The following is a 17,578-nucleotide window of genomic DNA, read 5'->3' on the forward strand; positions in this document are numbered from 1 at the left end:
ATTTAAAACACATAAAACTTTTAAAACAGGCCACAAGACTTCCTCCAGACTTCTTGAATTTGCTTAGTGAAAAACAGAAGTTAGAAGGAGACAAGTTCTGACTCAAAGAAGAAGATGTGCTATTTTAAAAGCAACAAGGGACAATAACTGCATAGAACAAAGTTATTTTGTTCACAATCCTGAGGTGGCTGTGAGCATCTTTTCTCACCTACTCATCAGTTCTTCCTTTTTAACTTATTGCATAGATCCTGCCAAATTCCCAATGGGCTTCACAAACTCAACATATGGCTCCTGTGAAACACAACTACCCCCAGGGCCGGGCAGTTCTCATGTCCTTCCATTCAGGTATTGGAAGAAATAAAGATTTCAGGCAAAGGCAACCAGACACACATTGTTCTTACAGAGTATTTGTCCCTACCCAGGGCGAGCAAAGAAAACATTTCAGTACCTTCACTGCCTAAATGAACAAGTCTTCATCCCTACATAAACTTATTAGAAGGTTCAGGTCAGACAAGACTGTCTCAGCCAGAAGTCCAGAGCAACAACCTGCCCTCCCCTTCTGTGTATCAGGACATCGTAACTCTTGAAATGCACAAGCAGAGTATCCATCAGTTTCTGAGCATGAGAAAGTGCAGATCATCACCGTTTCTTGCAATGCATGGGCTGCCCCCAACTCAGGTCCTGAACATCTATTCTGCAGATCATGCAAATCAAGTTAAAGTACAAAGACAGGTTGCAGACCAGACACCAGCACCAGGCACAGAGCCTTTAGCAACCCAGAGAGGGTTGGTCCTCTGCATAAGCTGTAAAACCACCAGGACTGACAAACCAGCTTTTATTCTATAAATTCACACATTTCAGTGTCTGGAGGGACCATGGCCATTCTGATCTGGGCACATGTTACACTGACTTCACAACATGCTTGAGATAGGGCAACAAGCAGTAACTGGTGTTGCTACTCCAGCCCCACGGACAGCACTGGCTCTCCAGACTCTGATGCTTGCTGTTTTGCAGGGTTAGACCCCCTACTGAGACACAGACTACTACTAAGGGAGTCCATTTCAGACAATAAAAGACACAAACCATATACCCACCCAGCCAGTGCTTTCCTGATGATGCATACACATGTAAGACCCCAGGAGTCTCCTGGATACCAAACAAGGAGTGTGTAAAACAGAAGCCAATGCTCCTCAACACCCATTTGCTGCTCCAATCCACCTCCTGGGGCATCTCCAGATCTGCTGCCCTGTGTGGCAATTCTCCACACCAATGTTCCCAAACATCCTGTACTCTTGAACATGATGCTCAAGAGCTCCATCCTCCTTCTCCTTTAAGTGAAGCAAGGCAGCAGGTTTCCTACAAATGTTCAACAGTGATTAACATCCCCCCAAAGCCCTGTCTGAATCTTGTCATTTACCAAATGCCTCCGCACTGAGCACGGTTCTATCCCCATGGCCACACAACACAAGTCTCTTTAATACAAAGGGGATCCTTGTAGGACAACCGATGTTTCTTCAGCTCTGAGTTCTTCAGTGCTGTCAGATGAGTCAGGAGAGGGCTCAGCCAAGGGAGCACTGACACAGAGACTTGGAAATTGAATTAAATAGATCACAAACCTGGTTTTGACTCCGCTTGCTCCCCCCTCCCTTTAAGTAGGTCACTCTGCCTGCTATGGAAATCAGCTCAGCTTCAAAGCAGGTTTGCTCCTCTCCTGCCTTATCTCCTACATACTAGAAATGTGCAAAGCATTGTAAGAGCAAAGGCTAATTTCAGACTAATTTGATTTATTCCTGCCATGAGTATAAATATGAAACTGTATTTACTTGTCAAAAATAGCCACAAAACATGAAACAGGAATGCAAGCTTGCAAGGTATCTGCCATACAGTTCGGTCTGAATGTGGTACATAGCTACAAGTCCAAACCCCAACAGATAATAAAATGCGAATGGAATACAAAAGGTCTTTGTGACCTAGCAAGGGGGGGGGGAAGAATAGAAAATCTCTTGAATTAGATACCAATGATACCAATTTCAGCCTGAAAAATAGGCTCTAGCTTTTCATTTCTTTAACCTAACATAGAGCTTTCCAATTCACACTGTCATTTAATAGAGGGCGTAAAACAAGCACAATCCCAACCCTGCTGAAATCCCTGGGAAGAATGCAGCTTCCACCCATAATGATAGAAGCAAGCTCCTTGGGTTCATTCCCAACCCACCCCCGTGAAGGGACACAAGTAGGATCCACTCAGCAGCAGGATTTACAATCCAGACACTCCGGCTCCTGGGTTTTAAACACTGCCACCAGTTTGAGGCATCCCCATGCGGGACTCACAGAAAATGCAACTAAAGGCATGAAGAGGAATTCCAGCACCCACAGAAGGCAAACACCGAGAAGATTTTACTTAATACCATCCAAAAAATGAGTCAAAGAAAATGAACCACAAGAATTCCATTAGTGCCTGAATGCCCCATCAGCAATTTTGTTTTAAAAAGAGAAAATGGGGGGGAAAAAAACCCATCATTTTAGAATTCAAGTATAAAGAAATTTCCTAAGCCTGGTAAAGCATTTGCCTTATGTACCTCTGAAGGTAATCACCTGGTGCAAGAGCCTGACACAGCGCGATCAGCAAAGTTCTCCTAACTCACAATTGTGCCACTTCAGCCTGTTCTTTTGCTCCACTGATCAGTCAGAAGACTCCTGGATCAGCTTTTTGCCTTTTTCCAACCCTAAGTATTTAAGTTTCAGTTCTTTCAAGATTTTAAGCCAAGATTCAGCGTGGAGGTGTGAGAAATGCAAAGGAAGAAGCAGGCAAAAAGGAAAAATATCCTCTTTTTTTAACTTGTGAAGGAAAGAGAGAGGCTGTAGGTGTGAAGCTGCCTCTTTGCCTTCCAGCCAGCAGGAAGGCAGCCTATGGCTAAGGAGCAAGGAAGCAGCTCAGTCAATGTGGAAGCACATGAGGTCTGTGCCAGAGGAGCTGCTGCTGCTCGGTGATGCTCAGCATGGGGAGGACCTGCAGCACATGGTACCCCTGGCACCAGAGCCTCTTCTCCCAAGTCAGAAGGACTTATTGCACCGGATGTGAGGAGAAAGTACTATATTCAAAGCTTCACTTATATTTAAGCTTCCTTAATAGCTTAAGAATACGGTTCCAGACTTGAGTGCTATCCAGTGCACCCAAGCCTAAAGCATTGCCTGTGTGCTGGAACATGCTCACAAGCCGTGTTTATTGCCAGGACATACCTGCCAAAACCTGAGGTTTAAAACCAACATAACTGCAATAGGCCTGGAGGCTTCTCAAATTGGAAAGAGCATTATTAATATTAATATGTAGCATTTTATAGTAGGAAACAAACACAGAAAGTTGACAGCATTGTGCCTTAAGTCCTTGAATCAACTGGGACTGTTGGCAGTACATGCTGGAGAAGACAGCAGCAGCTGCCAAGTCACAGCTGGAGTTGCCTCTGGTGAAGGTGATTGAGAAATGGGATTCAAAGAAAAGAGAAGAAAAAAACCCCAGCAGGTAAAATTCAAGGTAAAATGAAGTGTGGGGAGGAAGACAACTGAGTTAACAGCCTCTGCTTGCTTGCAGAGCACCAGGTTGTGTATTATCCTTCAAGTACAGCCCCTGCTTCCTAACCTGCACTTTACAGGTTCTTCTTCTTTATCACCACTTCTCTTGCACTCTCAGCTCTCTGCTTTGCAGTGAGGGCCATCAGACTATAACACTGGGATGGGTTGATGCTGGCTAGAGGCCTGGTGCCCCCCGTGCTGCTCTGTCACTCCCCTCTTCAGCAGGAAGGAGAGAGAAAATGGAACACAAGGCTCATGAGTCAGACAAGGACAAGCAGAGACCTTCTCCACAAGCTGCTTGCAAAGTCACTGCCCAGGCTGACTCCTTCCAACAGTCACATTTCATCTACTGTAAATGTGTTGGAAAACCCTAAGGACAGATAGACAGGAACTCCCAAAAATGTGCCCCACATCAACCCCCCCAGGTTTGCCCTCTCTGACTTGGCATGACTTAAACCCCAAAACAACACTCACTGAAAATATATGTGTGCTCTCCAGCACTGCTGCTCCTCTGCCAAATCCAACTATTTCTGCTTCCACTAGGGACCTGTACATCAAAACCCTTCTAATGAAGACCAGTACGAGGCGAGCATTAATGCCAACCTGCAGAAATCACCCACACTACTCGATTCTCAGACATAATGAAAACAGTCACCAGCAGTTAGCTTGAAACTAGGACATCTGCAGCATTTAAAATACCTACTACAAATGAGAACTACTTAGGCACATCATAAGTAGTAAATGGCAAATATTAGGAGTTATGGGAAAAGAGATCATTAAAGCAGGTTTTAATAGCCCAGCTTTTCATACATTCAGATGGGAAAATCCAGTCAGCATACACTTTGAGGATTAAGCCTACATTAAGAAACAAACTGCTTCATTTCTGGAGTTGTAAAAACAAAGGTTAAATATCTGCTTCAGCACAAACCCTGTAATTTTTCCACAGTGACAGTATTGTTTTGCTTTACACAGCTAATAATACCTGCCCTGGTTTATACCCACACATCTTCCCGATGCTCTGCAAGGCTAACACTTTAATCACTACACCAGCACAAACACACAAGAACCACATTCGGCACTAAGGTTTCTAGAAAGAACCTATTTCCTCGGTTATATACTTCATTTCTTTGCAATATTAAGTTGAAAATAACACTTTTTTTTTCTGAAGAAAGCCATTTTTCCACTACTTGTAACAAAGCCACTGAGCAAACCAGAGATGCTGCACAGGGTCACTGCTCCCTGCCCATGTGCTTGCCTGCACTCCTTGTCCCATGCCCCTGCCCATCAATTCCCATGTTGCCCACCTACATCAGTCTCCTCATCTCCCCCTTCCCTGCTCCTGTAGTTTCTCAGCCCCAGTGTTCTAGAGCAGACAGTTCAGTCCCTCCCATCCTCCTCCCTTTATACCAGCTTTTGTCCCCTCCATGGAAACAATGGTACAAGTTTTCCTCATACATCATTTCCAAAACCATCTGGACCAGTTTGCTGGGATTAAAGATAAACGTGATCTTGGCAATATTTGATCACCTCACCCCAACTGGGAAAGTTATAAACAAATTAAAGCAATTCTTAAGATGGAAAAGGCTCAGAATAAGATGCTACCAGAGCATCCACACCTGGGTCTGCAGCTTTGGAGTGAATCATTTTTGTTGGCTACCCAACTCCAGTAACCACAATTCACAACTGGAGATGGGTATTTCTGGGTGTACAGTTTCAGTAACAATAATCAGAGCTGGACATTCCAGGGAGTTACAGGATTTTCCAAACAGCTGCACAAAGAGCATAAATTATGCTGGTTCCTCAAACTGAGGTGCGATGTCAAAGTTTTGTTCCCTTCCTTTCGTTGCCTCTTTCCTCACTGCAGCCTGGTTCTAATTTGCAAGGTCTGATGCTGTTCCATAGGATCCAACAGGGAGCAGCAGGAGGGAAGAAAATTCGTGGTAGGAACAGGGCATCAATTAGTATTTGGAAGTTGAGCAACTTCCTCAGAGAAGAATCAAATCCTGTTTTACTGCCTAACCCCTTTCATGTCTGTGCAGAAGAGCTATTAAACTCCCCCAGAAAGTCATGTATTGATTCAGCGCTTGATCCAAAGACAACCAAAGTCAATATGACCTGACCCCAGTAACACCTTCCATGTAAGACACTGCAAAAGCTGTTACCTACCTTTAGATGCTCCTTACAGGGGCAGATTCCTAAATGAGAGCTGTCTGCACACCCATATATCATCTGCATGATCCAGGTGTCACACTGTCCCTTCATACCACAGCACTAATCAAACAGCATCATGCTTGCACCATGCACCCCAGCCCTTCACACAGCTCATCCATCCCTGCCCAATTAGGTTCATTATTAATTTATTTCTCCAGACAGTGCAGTTGGTTTCTGAACTCCACATGCAGAGCTTAAAAACCAGCTCTGGCCCTTTGGGCACTGCACAGGGTCAATCAAATCCAAACAGCACCTGCCCCACCACCAGCATCTGCTCCTCCAGACTCAGATGTCTGCTTCTCACCTTCCCACACCCAAGGTCTTGCTGAGTGTCTCCCTATGATTAGTGCATGGGGGATATTTTCCTAATTGTGGACCAAATATTGAAGCTGTTCCTCATGACTTACAGGAGCAAGGAATGCTTCTGGAGGCAGAAACCCTGAGGACATGCACAGACAGAGGATGCTGCCTTTCTCCTCTCCACCCTACAAAGCCCACATAGACCCTCCAGCTTCATGACTTGGCTCAGCATGCTACTCCTCTGTGAAACCTCACCCCTGCATTCTGCTCTCACTATTTCTGCAGTCCCCCCTCCCTCCAGCTTCACTTGTACATCTTCTTGCTCTATTATTTTCTTATGCATCTCCCCTAGTTGATATATAATTAATATATATTTAAACCAACATGAGTTTAAATACAAAAGCCACAGGGAATTAACAAGACATTAGGTCTAATTCTACCCCCATCTTCTGCTTCGTGCTCTTGCATGATTTATGTTGCTAAACGATAAGCACTTTGGGAATGGTCTATTTCTCCCTGGTTTATAGCACTAAATATATGGGCCATGTATCAGGCTGGGCAGGGTCATAATGTGAGTAGTAATCACTTAATTAGGGCCACATTCCAGTCATTCATTATGGTAAGGAGTAAGAAGACAGTTAAGCATCTCTCTCACTTTTTCTGTTGATCTTTGATGTCAGTTCCAAATATCTTTAGAACAATGAAGGGCCTTGTAGGGACAGGACAAGGGGAATGACTTTAACCTGCCAGAGGGGAGACTGATTAAAATTAAAGCAAACCATTAAGAGTGAACAAGTAACCCACATCCCCCAGCCGGAAGCACCAACACTTCCTTAACAGCTGTCTGAGAGGAGACAGAAATGGGCTCTTAGGCACAAGTTCTTCCCTGTGAGGGTGCTGAGGCGCTGGCACAAGGTGCCCAGAGAAGCTGTGGCTGCCCCATCCCTGGCAGTGCTCAAGGCCAGGTTGGACACAGGGGCTTGGAGCAGCTGCTCCAGTGGAAGGTGTCCCTGCCTGTGGCAGGGGTTGGAGCTGGAGGAGCTTTAAGGTCCCTCCCAACACAAACCAGTCTGAGATTCTATGGAAAGGCAAAGTGTGATGGTTTTCCTCCAATTCACACCTGATTTTAAGGAACTGTCTTTTTCAGACACCTCTGCATCTCCCCACCAACATAAGCATCAAAGACAGCATCAGAAGCAGCATGTGTGCTGCTCAGTGGCAGCAGAGGGAGGCTCAGCACAGTCCTCTCCTTGCACATAAGGTTTTACACAGGGCTCTCATTGCATCATTACCACATCATTTTTAGATAACCACCAGTGAATGTCAGAATGTGGGTCGATAGCTGTTGGATTTATAGGCAGAACCAGCTATGCTTAGAGCAATAAGATGTAAAGCATTCAATAAGTTCTTGAAGAAATCTGACCACAGGGATTGGGGGTTAGAAAATACAGTTGCTGGTACTCCCAAAACTGTTTAAGAAGAACAGCATTGTACCATTAGGATACATTACTGAAGTTGAACCACTGCTGTTGACTCATAGCAGGGTCAATATGATGAGTATTCAGCTTGAACAGCTCTTTGCAGGCTTCAATAAGGACATTTTACCAATAAGAATCTCCCTCTTGAGTCTAACATTTGAAGGTGCAGAATGCCCAGGGACTCAGGTGTACCTATAGGAGTTTGGAACTGGCAGCCTGCCACAACATCTGGACCAGATTGTTCAGTTTTACATAAACATTAGTGGCATAAATCACAAAATTACCTGAGAAGGCTCATTCCAGTTTTTGTTAGTGCTCTGCCTTGTTAACAGGCAGATTTGCTCACAGGCAGCATTCAGCTTTTTCATATGAGAAATGCCATGTGCTTTCTGCCAGGAGAGAAGTCATGACAGAAGATGACAGCCAAGAGTAGAGCAGAAGGCCTCTACCAAATCCCACATTGACAGCATATGGCTAAAGCCAACTTTGCCTACCTGTCCTCACCGACAGAAGTGAAAGATTTACCAGACACAAGCAGGGGACTCTGTTGTCTCAGCTGCCATCCAAGAGGCCTCAGGGTGCCCAAGATGCTGGGTGAGCCCAGCTGATGTGACACTGGGGACATGCCCTTCTGCAGCGGCAGCTGGAAGCCAGGCAGGATGCCTTTGGGCACCGAAATGTCACTCAATAGATACCCTTAGTTTTACCAAATACATCCAATTCCAAGTGTGTCTTACCACAGACACAACAGCACACCACTGATCCAGACTGAAGCTTGGAAATAATATTGTAATTCACATAATTACAGCACCCTTTTATTTTAATTGTACCCTTACACAAAAATCCTAAAAGCCACCCAACTCATTTGGCAGCATGGATCTAACATACCTTTGTCAGCTGTACCACCAAGGTAAGGTTTTGTCTCTCCATTTAGTCAGACCTGAATTAATAAGCAGGAACAAAATACCAATGTTGTCACTATTTCCTGGTCATTGCTGTTGCATCTCATGAATCTCGTGTTGTCTCTGCATGATAAATGTGTTAGCGGCTTATTACGCATGCATTGCCAATGACAGTGAATATTCTGATGGCAATGCCAAACATCTATCAAAACCAAGAATTATCTATCGGTTTCCAGTCAGCTGGGTTGTAAACTAAATGTCAGTTAAAGTCTAAGCTTCCAGATGCTTCCTAAATGTCTAAAGCCTCACCTGTTAACTCTATTATTTCTGTAAAAAGTGTTTCTTTTATTCATTCTTTAGATGGCATCAGACCCAAATGATAGTAATTTACTGGGAGCAGCTCTCAGGTGCTCTGTGGCTATGCACAAGTGAGTGAGTTTAGGCTGAGAACTCGTACTAAATCTTGCTTATTTGTGTTACTCCTAATGGGGAGGCATGGCAACCAAATCTGTTTGGCGTAGAATAAATATTGAAGCAGCAATTTTTACCAGAGTAATACAGCTAGTTTCTGCTTTAGAAATACCATGGTAATGTAGAAGACACGGAAACAGCACCTGGGATCCTGTGTGATAACCATCCGCTGATACAGCAGTCACATCCACAGTGTGTCACTTCATCTCCACAGCGCCACCTCTTCTATCAAAGGATTTCAACCAGTGAGGCTGGTGCTCATATAAAAAGCTGGTTTGTTTCATTAAAGTTTGGGCCCTTCTGCCTACAAACACTGTTTTCCTACTCTCAGCTATTTCCATGTAGTTGTTTATCTTAATCAGAGAATTTCTTAGCATTTTAGCTAATGTATTACCCACCTGTTAACATCTCAATATTACCAGTCTGTGGGTGTAACACTGTTACATACTAAATGGCTGATAGAACCACTTTTAATCTGCCTTATTTACACATATAATTTTTATAGTTAGTTAGCTAAGTTCGTAATGTGCTTTGAGGATGGTAAGTGCTACAGAAGATAAGCATTATCTTATCCTTATGGGAAGTAAATCCACATATCTCCAGAGTGTTTTTAGTTAATTAAATGCCACTTTACAAGGGGGATAGAGCATGGAAGAGGCTGTGTTCCAATAGCAGCTTCAGTGTCCACATGCAGTCTTCTCAGAGTTAATTTCCTAATTGGATAAGCAGATGAGAGCACACTCTGCAAGCAGGAGGCTGCTGGCATTGCATTTGTTCATACCTCAGCGTGTGCACATCATTCCATGCTCAAATGCAAGTTTAGAACTTGAGCACAGGCTTCTTTAACCACCAAGGAATTTAAAGTTCCACTTCAACTTCTCACATGTGGTAAAGGAGCAGTTTCTCTCCCTACTTCTCCCCTACAAGGAGACAAACCCTCGCTGTTCACCCGTCTTCTGTCCAGCTTCACTTCAGCAGTTCTACAGCCCTGGCCTCTCATTTACAGTAATGTCCCTGATCTTATACACAACATGTTGTGACTCTTAAAGCCCCATCCAGCCTGCCCTTGAACACTGCCAGGGATGGGGCAGCCACAGCTTCTCTGGGCACCCTGTGCCAGTGCCTCAACACCCTCACAGGGAAGAGCTTCTGCCTAAGAGCTCAGCTCAGTCTCCCCTCTGTCAGGTTCAAACCATTCCCCTTGCCCTGTCCCTACAGGCCCTTGTCCAAAGTCCCTTTCCACATTTCTTGTCGGCCTCTTTAGGTATTGGAAGGCTGCTATAAACACCCAGACAAGGCTGTTGCTTGTAGGAGAAGGGATTAGCAGCTTCTCACCATGCAATGGTCACTGAACACATCCCACTGAGAGGGGTCTCATGATGAGCAATATCTCTGTATGCTGTTTCATGATGCAAACTGGAGCATCCTATATGCCACTAAAGTTAAAAAGCTGTCCCACCTTTGCTGACTCAGGATCCTGTGTATGTGTAATTCCCACAATTCTCCAATTCCTCATGGTCATCAACTGGATTCCACATTAGCCCCAGCAGAACAGAATTAGGTACACAGAAGTGTGCTTGGCACTCTGCAGGAAACACAGGGTTGCCAGGAAAGCTGGATGTTCTCTTCAAGTCTCTATTCACTCCAGCTCCTCACTAGCTACGCAGTTTGTCACACAAGCACAGAAACTACCTCTTTGTAAACACTAAGCCAAACAGAAAAGTTCATTGTGTGGATCTCCGTACAGGTGGAGATAATCTGGACCACAATTTTTGCTTATGTAAATGTCAGCACACAGAAAATTAGGTTTGGATCAAGAAGACAAGCTGTAGTTAATACCTGCAGCTAAGTGTACATGTTCTTTCCCCACCTTCATTAGCTTGCTCTGAATGCCTCCTGAACAAGAAAATTTCATCCATAAAAGTGACTAGACAGATTAAAAAGGTTCCAAATCCTCAGGTAAGTGCATGCACACACAAACTGCTCCATGTCATAGAGCTCCCCTGCACTTCATGGCAACCAGGGCAGTCATCCGCTTAGAGACCAGCACAAAGTAACAGGAAAGCAACAAGGCAAACCCACAAGGCTTGTGCAATAATGAAGTTTTAGAAAGAACCAAGCACATATCCAGTTCACAATCAGTTTCAGGCCAAGAGACAACTGAGTAGACAAATTCAGACAAACCCAAGTCTTCTCATAGTTACTTTATGAATTACAGCTAGGATAACACTAAGCAAGGGCACTGTCTGCTGCGGTGGCTCCTGGATCCTGTTCAGCATCCCCAAGGCACTGTGTCAACCACCATCTGAAACAAGCACCCCATGGCTGACACTGCAGAGCTTTGTGCAGTGGCAACCCCAGCTAAGAATAGCTGGAGGGCACCACAAAAGCAAGGTCCATCACCTGGAAAGTGAGGGATTACTGTATGGGGCAGGTGGGGCATGTCTGCAATAGCTCTTCTTGCATGGAGAGGAGTAAGAGAGAGCCTGGTGTTATATCCAGAATGGCACTGCAGAGAAATGTCCTTCAAAAGGAAGGATTGTGTAAAGCCATTCCTTTACCAGAGCCAAGGCAGTGTGTTTAAGCTTGTTTTCATAGCCAGCACTAGCAGAAATGAATACATACATAAGAAGAGGGCTGCCACAACAGATAGCTGTGCTTTCCAGTATGCTTTACACTACAGGATTCAAACCCCAAAATCATATCATGGGAAGGTCAGATTGCTCATTTGATCCTTACAGAATGCAGCTCTTCAAGAGACTCAGTTTTTTAAAGATGGCTTCAACTCCCACTGAAACCCAGCCAAGTCCTGTAAGGCAGAAAATAATCCATAGCTGACTGCACCCAAACTGTGGTCTAGTTTCTTTGGCCAAATGCTTCCCAGTCTCCCTGAGGTGCAGGGTCTCCCCATAGGCTACTCTATATGATGTTCTGTGGCTTTGGACATGCTAAACCATCAGTCACATTGAAACCAAAGCATAACTTCACACAACAGAGAGAGCTCTCTCAGTGGCTGTGTTCTGCAGCTTGTCTGAGAGCATATGGTGATTTTGTCAGGCACTTCTCACCCGCATGCAACTTCTCTATTCGAAAGTCAAAAAAACCCCCAAGTGAGCTCCTAGCTGCATACCTCAAGCAGGCACTAGGATTTCAGCACTGGCTATTCTCCAGATGCCCAGAATGAACATCATTTTGGGCACAGCAATCTCCTGGCTCTCAGCACACTGTACTGGTTCCTCTTAGCAGTGATAGGGATTCACCTGCCCCCCCAACCTGCTCTAGAGCCATGTGTCACTGACGCACAAACGCAGACATCCCTCCAAGAACAGAGCACACTGTACTCTTCTCAAAATCACATGTACCAACGTGCTTAAACCACGACTACCAAATATATACTTGTCCCAAAGTTACGTAAGTGCCATGCCAGAGCTATTTTTCATCCAGGCTCAGCAGTGTTCCTATAAATCACCCCAGCATGCAGCAGCCAGACAAGATGCCACACCTGACATTTGACATGGGTTAGTGGTGGACTTGGCAGTGCTGGGGTAATGACTGGATTTGATGATCTGAAAGGTCTTTTCCAACCTATCTGATTCTATGATGCAGGTGCTTGGCTTTCTGCCTGCCCTAAGAAAACATCTGGAATACAGCAATGTCCCTGTTACCTTCCTGCCTCCCCTGGTCTTCAGGTGCACGTGTGCTCTTCAGCACTAAGCAGCCCCTGCACCACATCGTGCCCACAGAGGAAGCAGCGCACTCAGAGCTGTTCCTGCACTCAGCACCTGTCACAAGCACCAACTATTCCAACACAGCCCCAGAGCACAGGAGCAGGGAGTCCCACGTTAATCTCCCCAGCACAAGGGTAACAACGTACAGTGTCAGCTCTCCCTCTGTACTTGCAGGAATGGTAGATGGCATCGTGACTACCTGTGCAATACTAAGGTCCCAGTATGAGGTCTCTCACCTCAAACTGCAGCTATTCCCCCTTTTCAAATAAGTGCTAAAATCTTCCTGGAAACTTCTCCCCAGCAATTCCAGTTTCACAGTTTGACTGTAAATAACATTCAGCTTTCTATCCTATTCCTCATGATTCTGGTTTTTCACCTCGTTGATCACCCAACAGTGCTGCTTCAACATCTCTGGTGCTGAGCACTTTCACAGCTAGGACAGGGTTTTCATCAAGTCACAATGCACTTGCCCACCCAGCTGAGGGCTTCTTTTTGTACCGTGCCTCCCTAAAGCACAAACACTAATTGAGACAACTACTATGCACCAGGAAAGGTACCTTGTGTTCCATCACCTGTCTCACATCCTCAGTGCACACATAAAATTGCAATAACACCAATTCCACAGGGAGCCACAGCAGCTTTCAGATCCACACACACCTATTTGTGCATTAGCCTCCTACTGAAAACTTGGAGAGGGAATCACACTGACAAAAACATTAACTCGGCTGCTTCTGATACAGGCAAACTTGAATTGTTAAAGCAACAGAGATGGGAAGCCATCAGCAAGGCTCTTGACTGAGATTACATTCCCAGTCGTGATCCCACAGGGAACAATTTCCAAGAAGTTAGCTTCCCCAGCCACTGTTTTAATTAGAAACCTCACCTAGATAGCTCACATCTTCACGTCTCTCTATCCCGCATGGCATCTTTAAAGCTCTCTTTCTGCATGTCGGAACTACTGAACCTGGTGAGATTTTAATGGAAATCCCTTCCCTACACTATAACCAGCAGCATTACTTGAGATTTTAATTAGCAGCTGTCAATGCTGAGCCATAGGAAACACTGAACAGTTTGCTTAACTTACTCGAGAAAGTGCCGTTCGCTTTCCAACCTTCTGCACTCGAATGATGCAACACAATTGAGCCGTTTAAAAACTCCCTTTCACTAAACCAAACTCCAAGGCAGTAAAATCCATTCCCTCAATCAATATACAGTGTGCAGCTCCAGCCCGTGTAAGCCCACTGAACACCCTCCTCATCCGATGCAGAAATCATGCCACCGTGATCTCCTCACTATTATTACAAACCTAAAAGGCAGCATTATGTTATTCCCATTTCCTCCCATCCTGTGCAATGTTCTCTGAGCTTTAAACACAAACGGAACTTGGAAATCAGATACAAAAATCGATTCAGTGCCCTGCGGCTCCGTTTGCAGGTTAATGCAGGAAAGAGCGCGGTTCTACCAAGCCAGCCCTGTGCCCATTGCCTCCATTCACCCCCGCACCCTACCCTAATGACAATTAAAAGCAGCAGAACTGTTCCTACCGTTCAGCTGCCTGTAGACGATGTCTTCCAGGAGGGAAAGTCGCTTCAGCACTGCGTCCTGGATGGAGCTGATGCCGTGCGCTGTCAAGTTGACCACTTCTGCCCTGGGGTGGATGTCATGGAAGGAGTCGCCACTCTTGGCCGTGATGGGTCTGCACTTGGCCAGGAAAAGGACGAATCCGGCCACCGCGATCAAGTTTAACACCAGCAGGACTTTGACTCTCCGCAAAGAAGCCATCAAACTTCCCGAGGGGCCCCGGCGCCGCCGCGCTGCCTGCAGGGGCTACGGGAGCGGGCCGCCAGGCGCCCGCCGCTGCGCGCACATCGCACTGCGCGGAGGGCTGCGCGGCGCCGGCAGGAGATGCGCGGACTCGCCGAGGCGCAGCGGAGCTTCGGCCCCGCACGGGAGACGCCACCGCCGCCGCCGCAACTTCATGCCCCGCGCAGGGCGGCCGCGCCTGGGCTCCGCGGCGAGCGCCGGGCCCTGCGGCAGCGCCGGTGCGCGGGGGGGCGCGGGGCCGCTGCTGCGCTGCGCGGACGGGGCATGAACCGGAGCCGCGCTGCACCGCGGCCGGGAGGGGAGGGAGGAGGGAGCAGGGGGCGGGCGCGGAGCCGAGCGCAGGTCCCGCCCCTCGCGGTGCGCGGGGAGGCGGCGGGGGGGGGGGGGGGGCACGCCGGAGCCCCGCGGGCGCGCAGGGCCCGCAGCGCCGCTCCGCGCATCAGCCGCGCCTGCGGAGAGCGGCTCCGCCGCCGCCCGGCTGATAGCAAATCCCGGCGTGGAAGGCAGAGCGAGGCGAGGGGCCCAACCCCCGGGCTGGGGCATGAGCGGCCCCGCGCCATCCACCGGCACCCGCAGCGGCACCATGGGGACGGGCACCGGTACCGAGCATCTGCTGTGCGGGCAGAGGGAAGGTCTGAGCCCGAGGGCTCCTCCATCCAGAGGAAACCCAGCTCTCCCACAGCCGTGCCGTAACAAATAGAGCAAACCATCCCGCTTTGCCACACGTGCCCCAAATCCCCCGTGTCAGGGCACATGAATGGCTTTAGAATGGCTTGAGTTAGAATGGACTTTAAAGCTCATTCAGTTCCATGCTCCTGCCATGGGCAGGGACACCTTCCACTGGAGCAGCTGCTCCAAGCCCCTTCTAACCTGGCCTTGAGCACTGCCAGGGATGGGGCAGCCACAGCTTCTCTGGGCACCCTGTGCCAGCACCTCAGCACCCTCACAGGGAACAGCTTCTGCCTAAGAGCTCAGCTCAGTCTCCCCTCGGGCAGGTTCAAGCCATTCCCCTTGTTTTGTCCCCTACAGGCCCTTGTCCCAAGCCCCTCTCCAGGTTTCTTGTAACCCCTTTAGGCACTGGGAGCTACTCTGAGGTCTCCCCTGAGACTTCTGGAGGCTGAACAAGCCCCAGCTCCTTCAGCTTTTTGCTGGTGCTGAGTGGAAGCTTGTCCCAACACCTGCAGGTTTGGGGGTTCTGTGGGTTCTGGCATGGGATAAACAGAAGAGTCTTGTATCAACTGAGCTGCTTTTCCTCTAACAATAAAAGCACATTTTGTTAAAAAACAAAACCATAAATCTCCAACCAAACAGATCCCAGTACAGCTTTGCAGAGCTGTTTACCAGAAAGAGAAGCCACATGGCCCAGATCATGAGGAGCAGAAATTCTTATGCAAACATAAAACTACCTGCTGCTAATTTTAAACGAGCCTCAGGTAAAGCTGACCCATCCCAGCCAGTCCTTCATTACACAGCGCTCCCACCGGAGCCACTGTTGGTGCATTACACAGAGACAGCAAGATCTATTTTAATTGTAAATCCCTGGTTGGAAAAAGCTAGATTTGAAGAAGTTTGGCACATGACTATTACATATGACCCTAATACAAAGATAACATAAAAATCTTGGTGTATTTTCAAAAGGGGGGATCAAGAGAATTGGAAGCAGCTCCTTGTTGAAGGCCAAGGAGGATATATTTGTCCCCAGGAAAGGGGCAGAATTAAGTCTCCAAAGAAAGCAGGGAAAGATGGAGGAAGTTACAATTCATCTTACTTTAACCCTGTGTTGCTGTGTGTAGTTCCAGGACACCTGAGTGCTGGGACAATGTGTCATCCCAATTGTCACAGCATGTTAGGGCATTATAAACAGGTCTAAAAACTGTAGGAAGACAAAAATCAGACCTATACTCTGCACAGGACACAGCATGAATGCTAGCAAGTCAGACTACCCATGCGCTCAGCAACCAGCCATAGAGCCCTACCCTATCCACCAGGATTACCTTCAAATCCCTTCCCAGGCATCTGGGGGTGTTGCTGCTTTTCTTTATATAACAGGTAGAACCAACAGCACCACATTTGAAGCTCTGCGAGCTAACAGCAAACAGCCATCACCTGCACAGTGCTCAGCCCAGCTGCAGAACATCTCCCCCCAGAGCAGGTTTCACTTGAGCTTCACACCAGTGCAACGCTGACAACAGTTTAAATCCCAAGTATGAAATGGTAGCTGCTATAAGCATGAAAAGGTTTGCCAAGACCTCTCTGTAACTCAGGACTAGCTCAACCAGCACCAGGAGGGTTTGGGGTTCTTCCTTTTGTCTCATTTTTTCCCATTGTCATTACATTCCTACCAAGAAGAAAAAAGCATGAAACCCTGTTACTAAATAGAGAAGAACTAAAGGGTTTTTATCAGGGAGAGAAGATCAGTTTGCATGTCTAATAGAAAGATTCTATTTTTGCCCAATACAGCGGAGTTCCACCAACAGCACAAACGCTCTTTTCAAGTGCTAGCCAAAATAATTACTGCTCTTCTTCTGTGGGGGGAAAAATCCACCAAACCATGAATATTCAATGAATTGGTTAATGACATAGTAATCCTTCAGCTCAAATCTCTGCTCCTTAAAACACAGCAAACACTAGCTGCTGGTTACAAGAACTGAAGATACAAAAATAACTTCATTTCTAGAAGTTATGTCACCCTGATCGCTTTAGAAGTGTATGATGGAGGTATTGTGCCATGGCACATCTGGAGCAGACTCTCTTCATCTTCTGGTAGATGTAAATCACGCAGAAATAAAGGGGTTTCTTTCTACTTACTGGGGCCAGTCAGCACCGTGCACTCCTCAGGGCACATGGCCAAGGTGCCTTCTCACAGCTCAGCCCTCTCCTAACCTGCTCCAGGGCTGGCAGCGAGCAAGGGTGATGCCATGGGGACCTGCACCCACCTGGGGAGGTCCAAACATCTACATTTCCATCCCAAATACCAGAAACAAAGCACGTACTTGGGTCTCCTTAGATAAATCTGCTTGAGCTGCATAAATGAGCCTTTCTGTAACTTTGAATTTCTGTATGAAAACCATCATCTGCAAGAGGGAAAGGAAAC

The 17,578-nt window shown here is 46.8% G+C and overlaps 1 protein-coding gene across 1 annotated transcript in view; it reads right to left on the reverse strand.

Annotated features, from left to right (window-relative positions):
* Positions 1–14,442, reverse strand: part of LOC101872477 (polypeptide N-acetylgalactosaminyltransferase 17) — a 107,418-nt gene extending 92,976 nt beyond the window's left edge. Inside the window, exon 1 of the mRNA XM_034068948.1 lies at positions 14,205–14,442. Coding sequence (XP_033924839.1) covers positions 14,205–14,442 — 238 coding nt within the window. The remainder of the gene's footprint in view (positions 1–14,204) is intronic.
* Between the last annotated feature and the right edge of the window lie 3,136 nt (positions 14,443–17,578).

This window comes from Melopsittacus undulatus, chromosome 13, assembly GCF_012275295.1.
Source record: "Melopsittacus undulatus isolate bMelUnd1 chromosome 13, bMelUnd1.mat.Z, whole genome shotgun sequence".
NCBI classification, from domain to species: domain Eukaryota; kingdom Metazoa; phylum Chordata; class Aves; order Psittaciformes; family Psittaculidae; genus Melopsittacus; species Melopsittacus undulatus.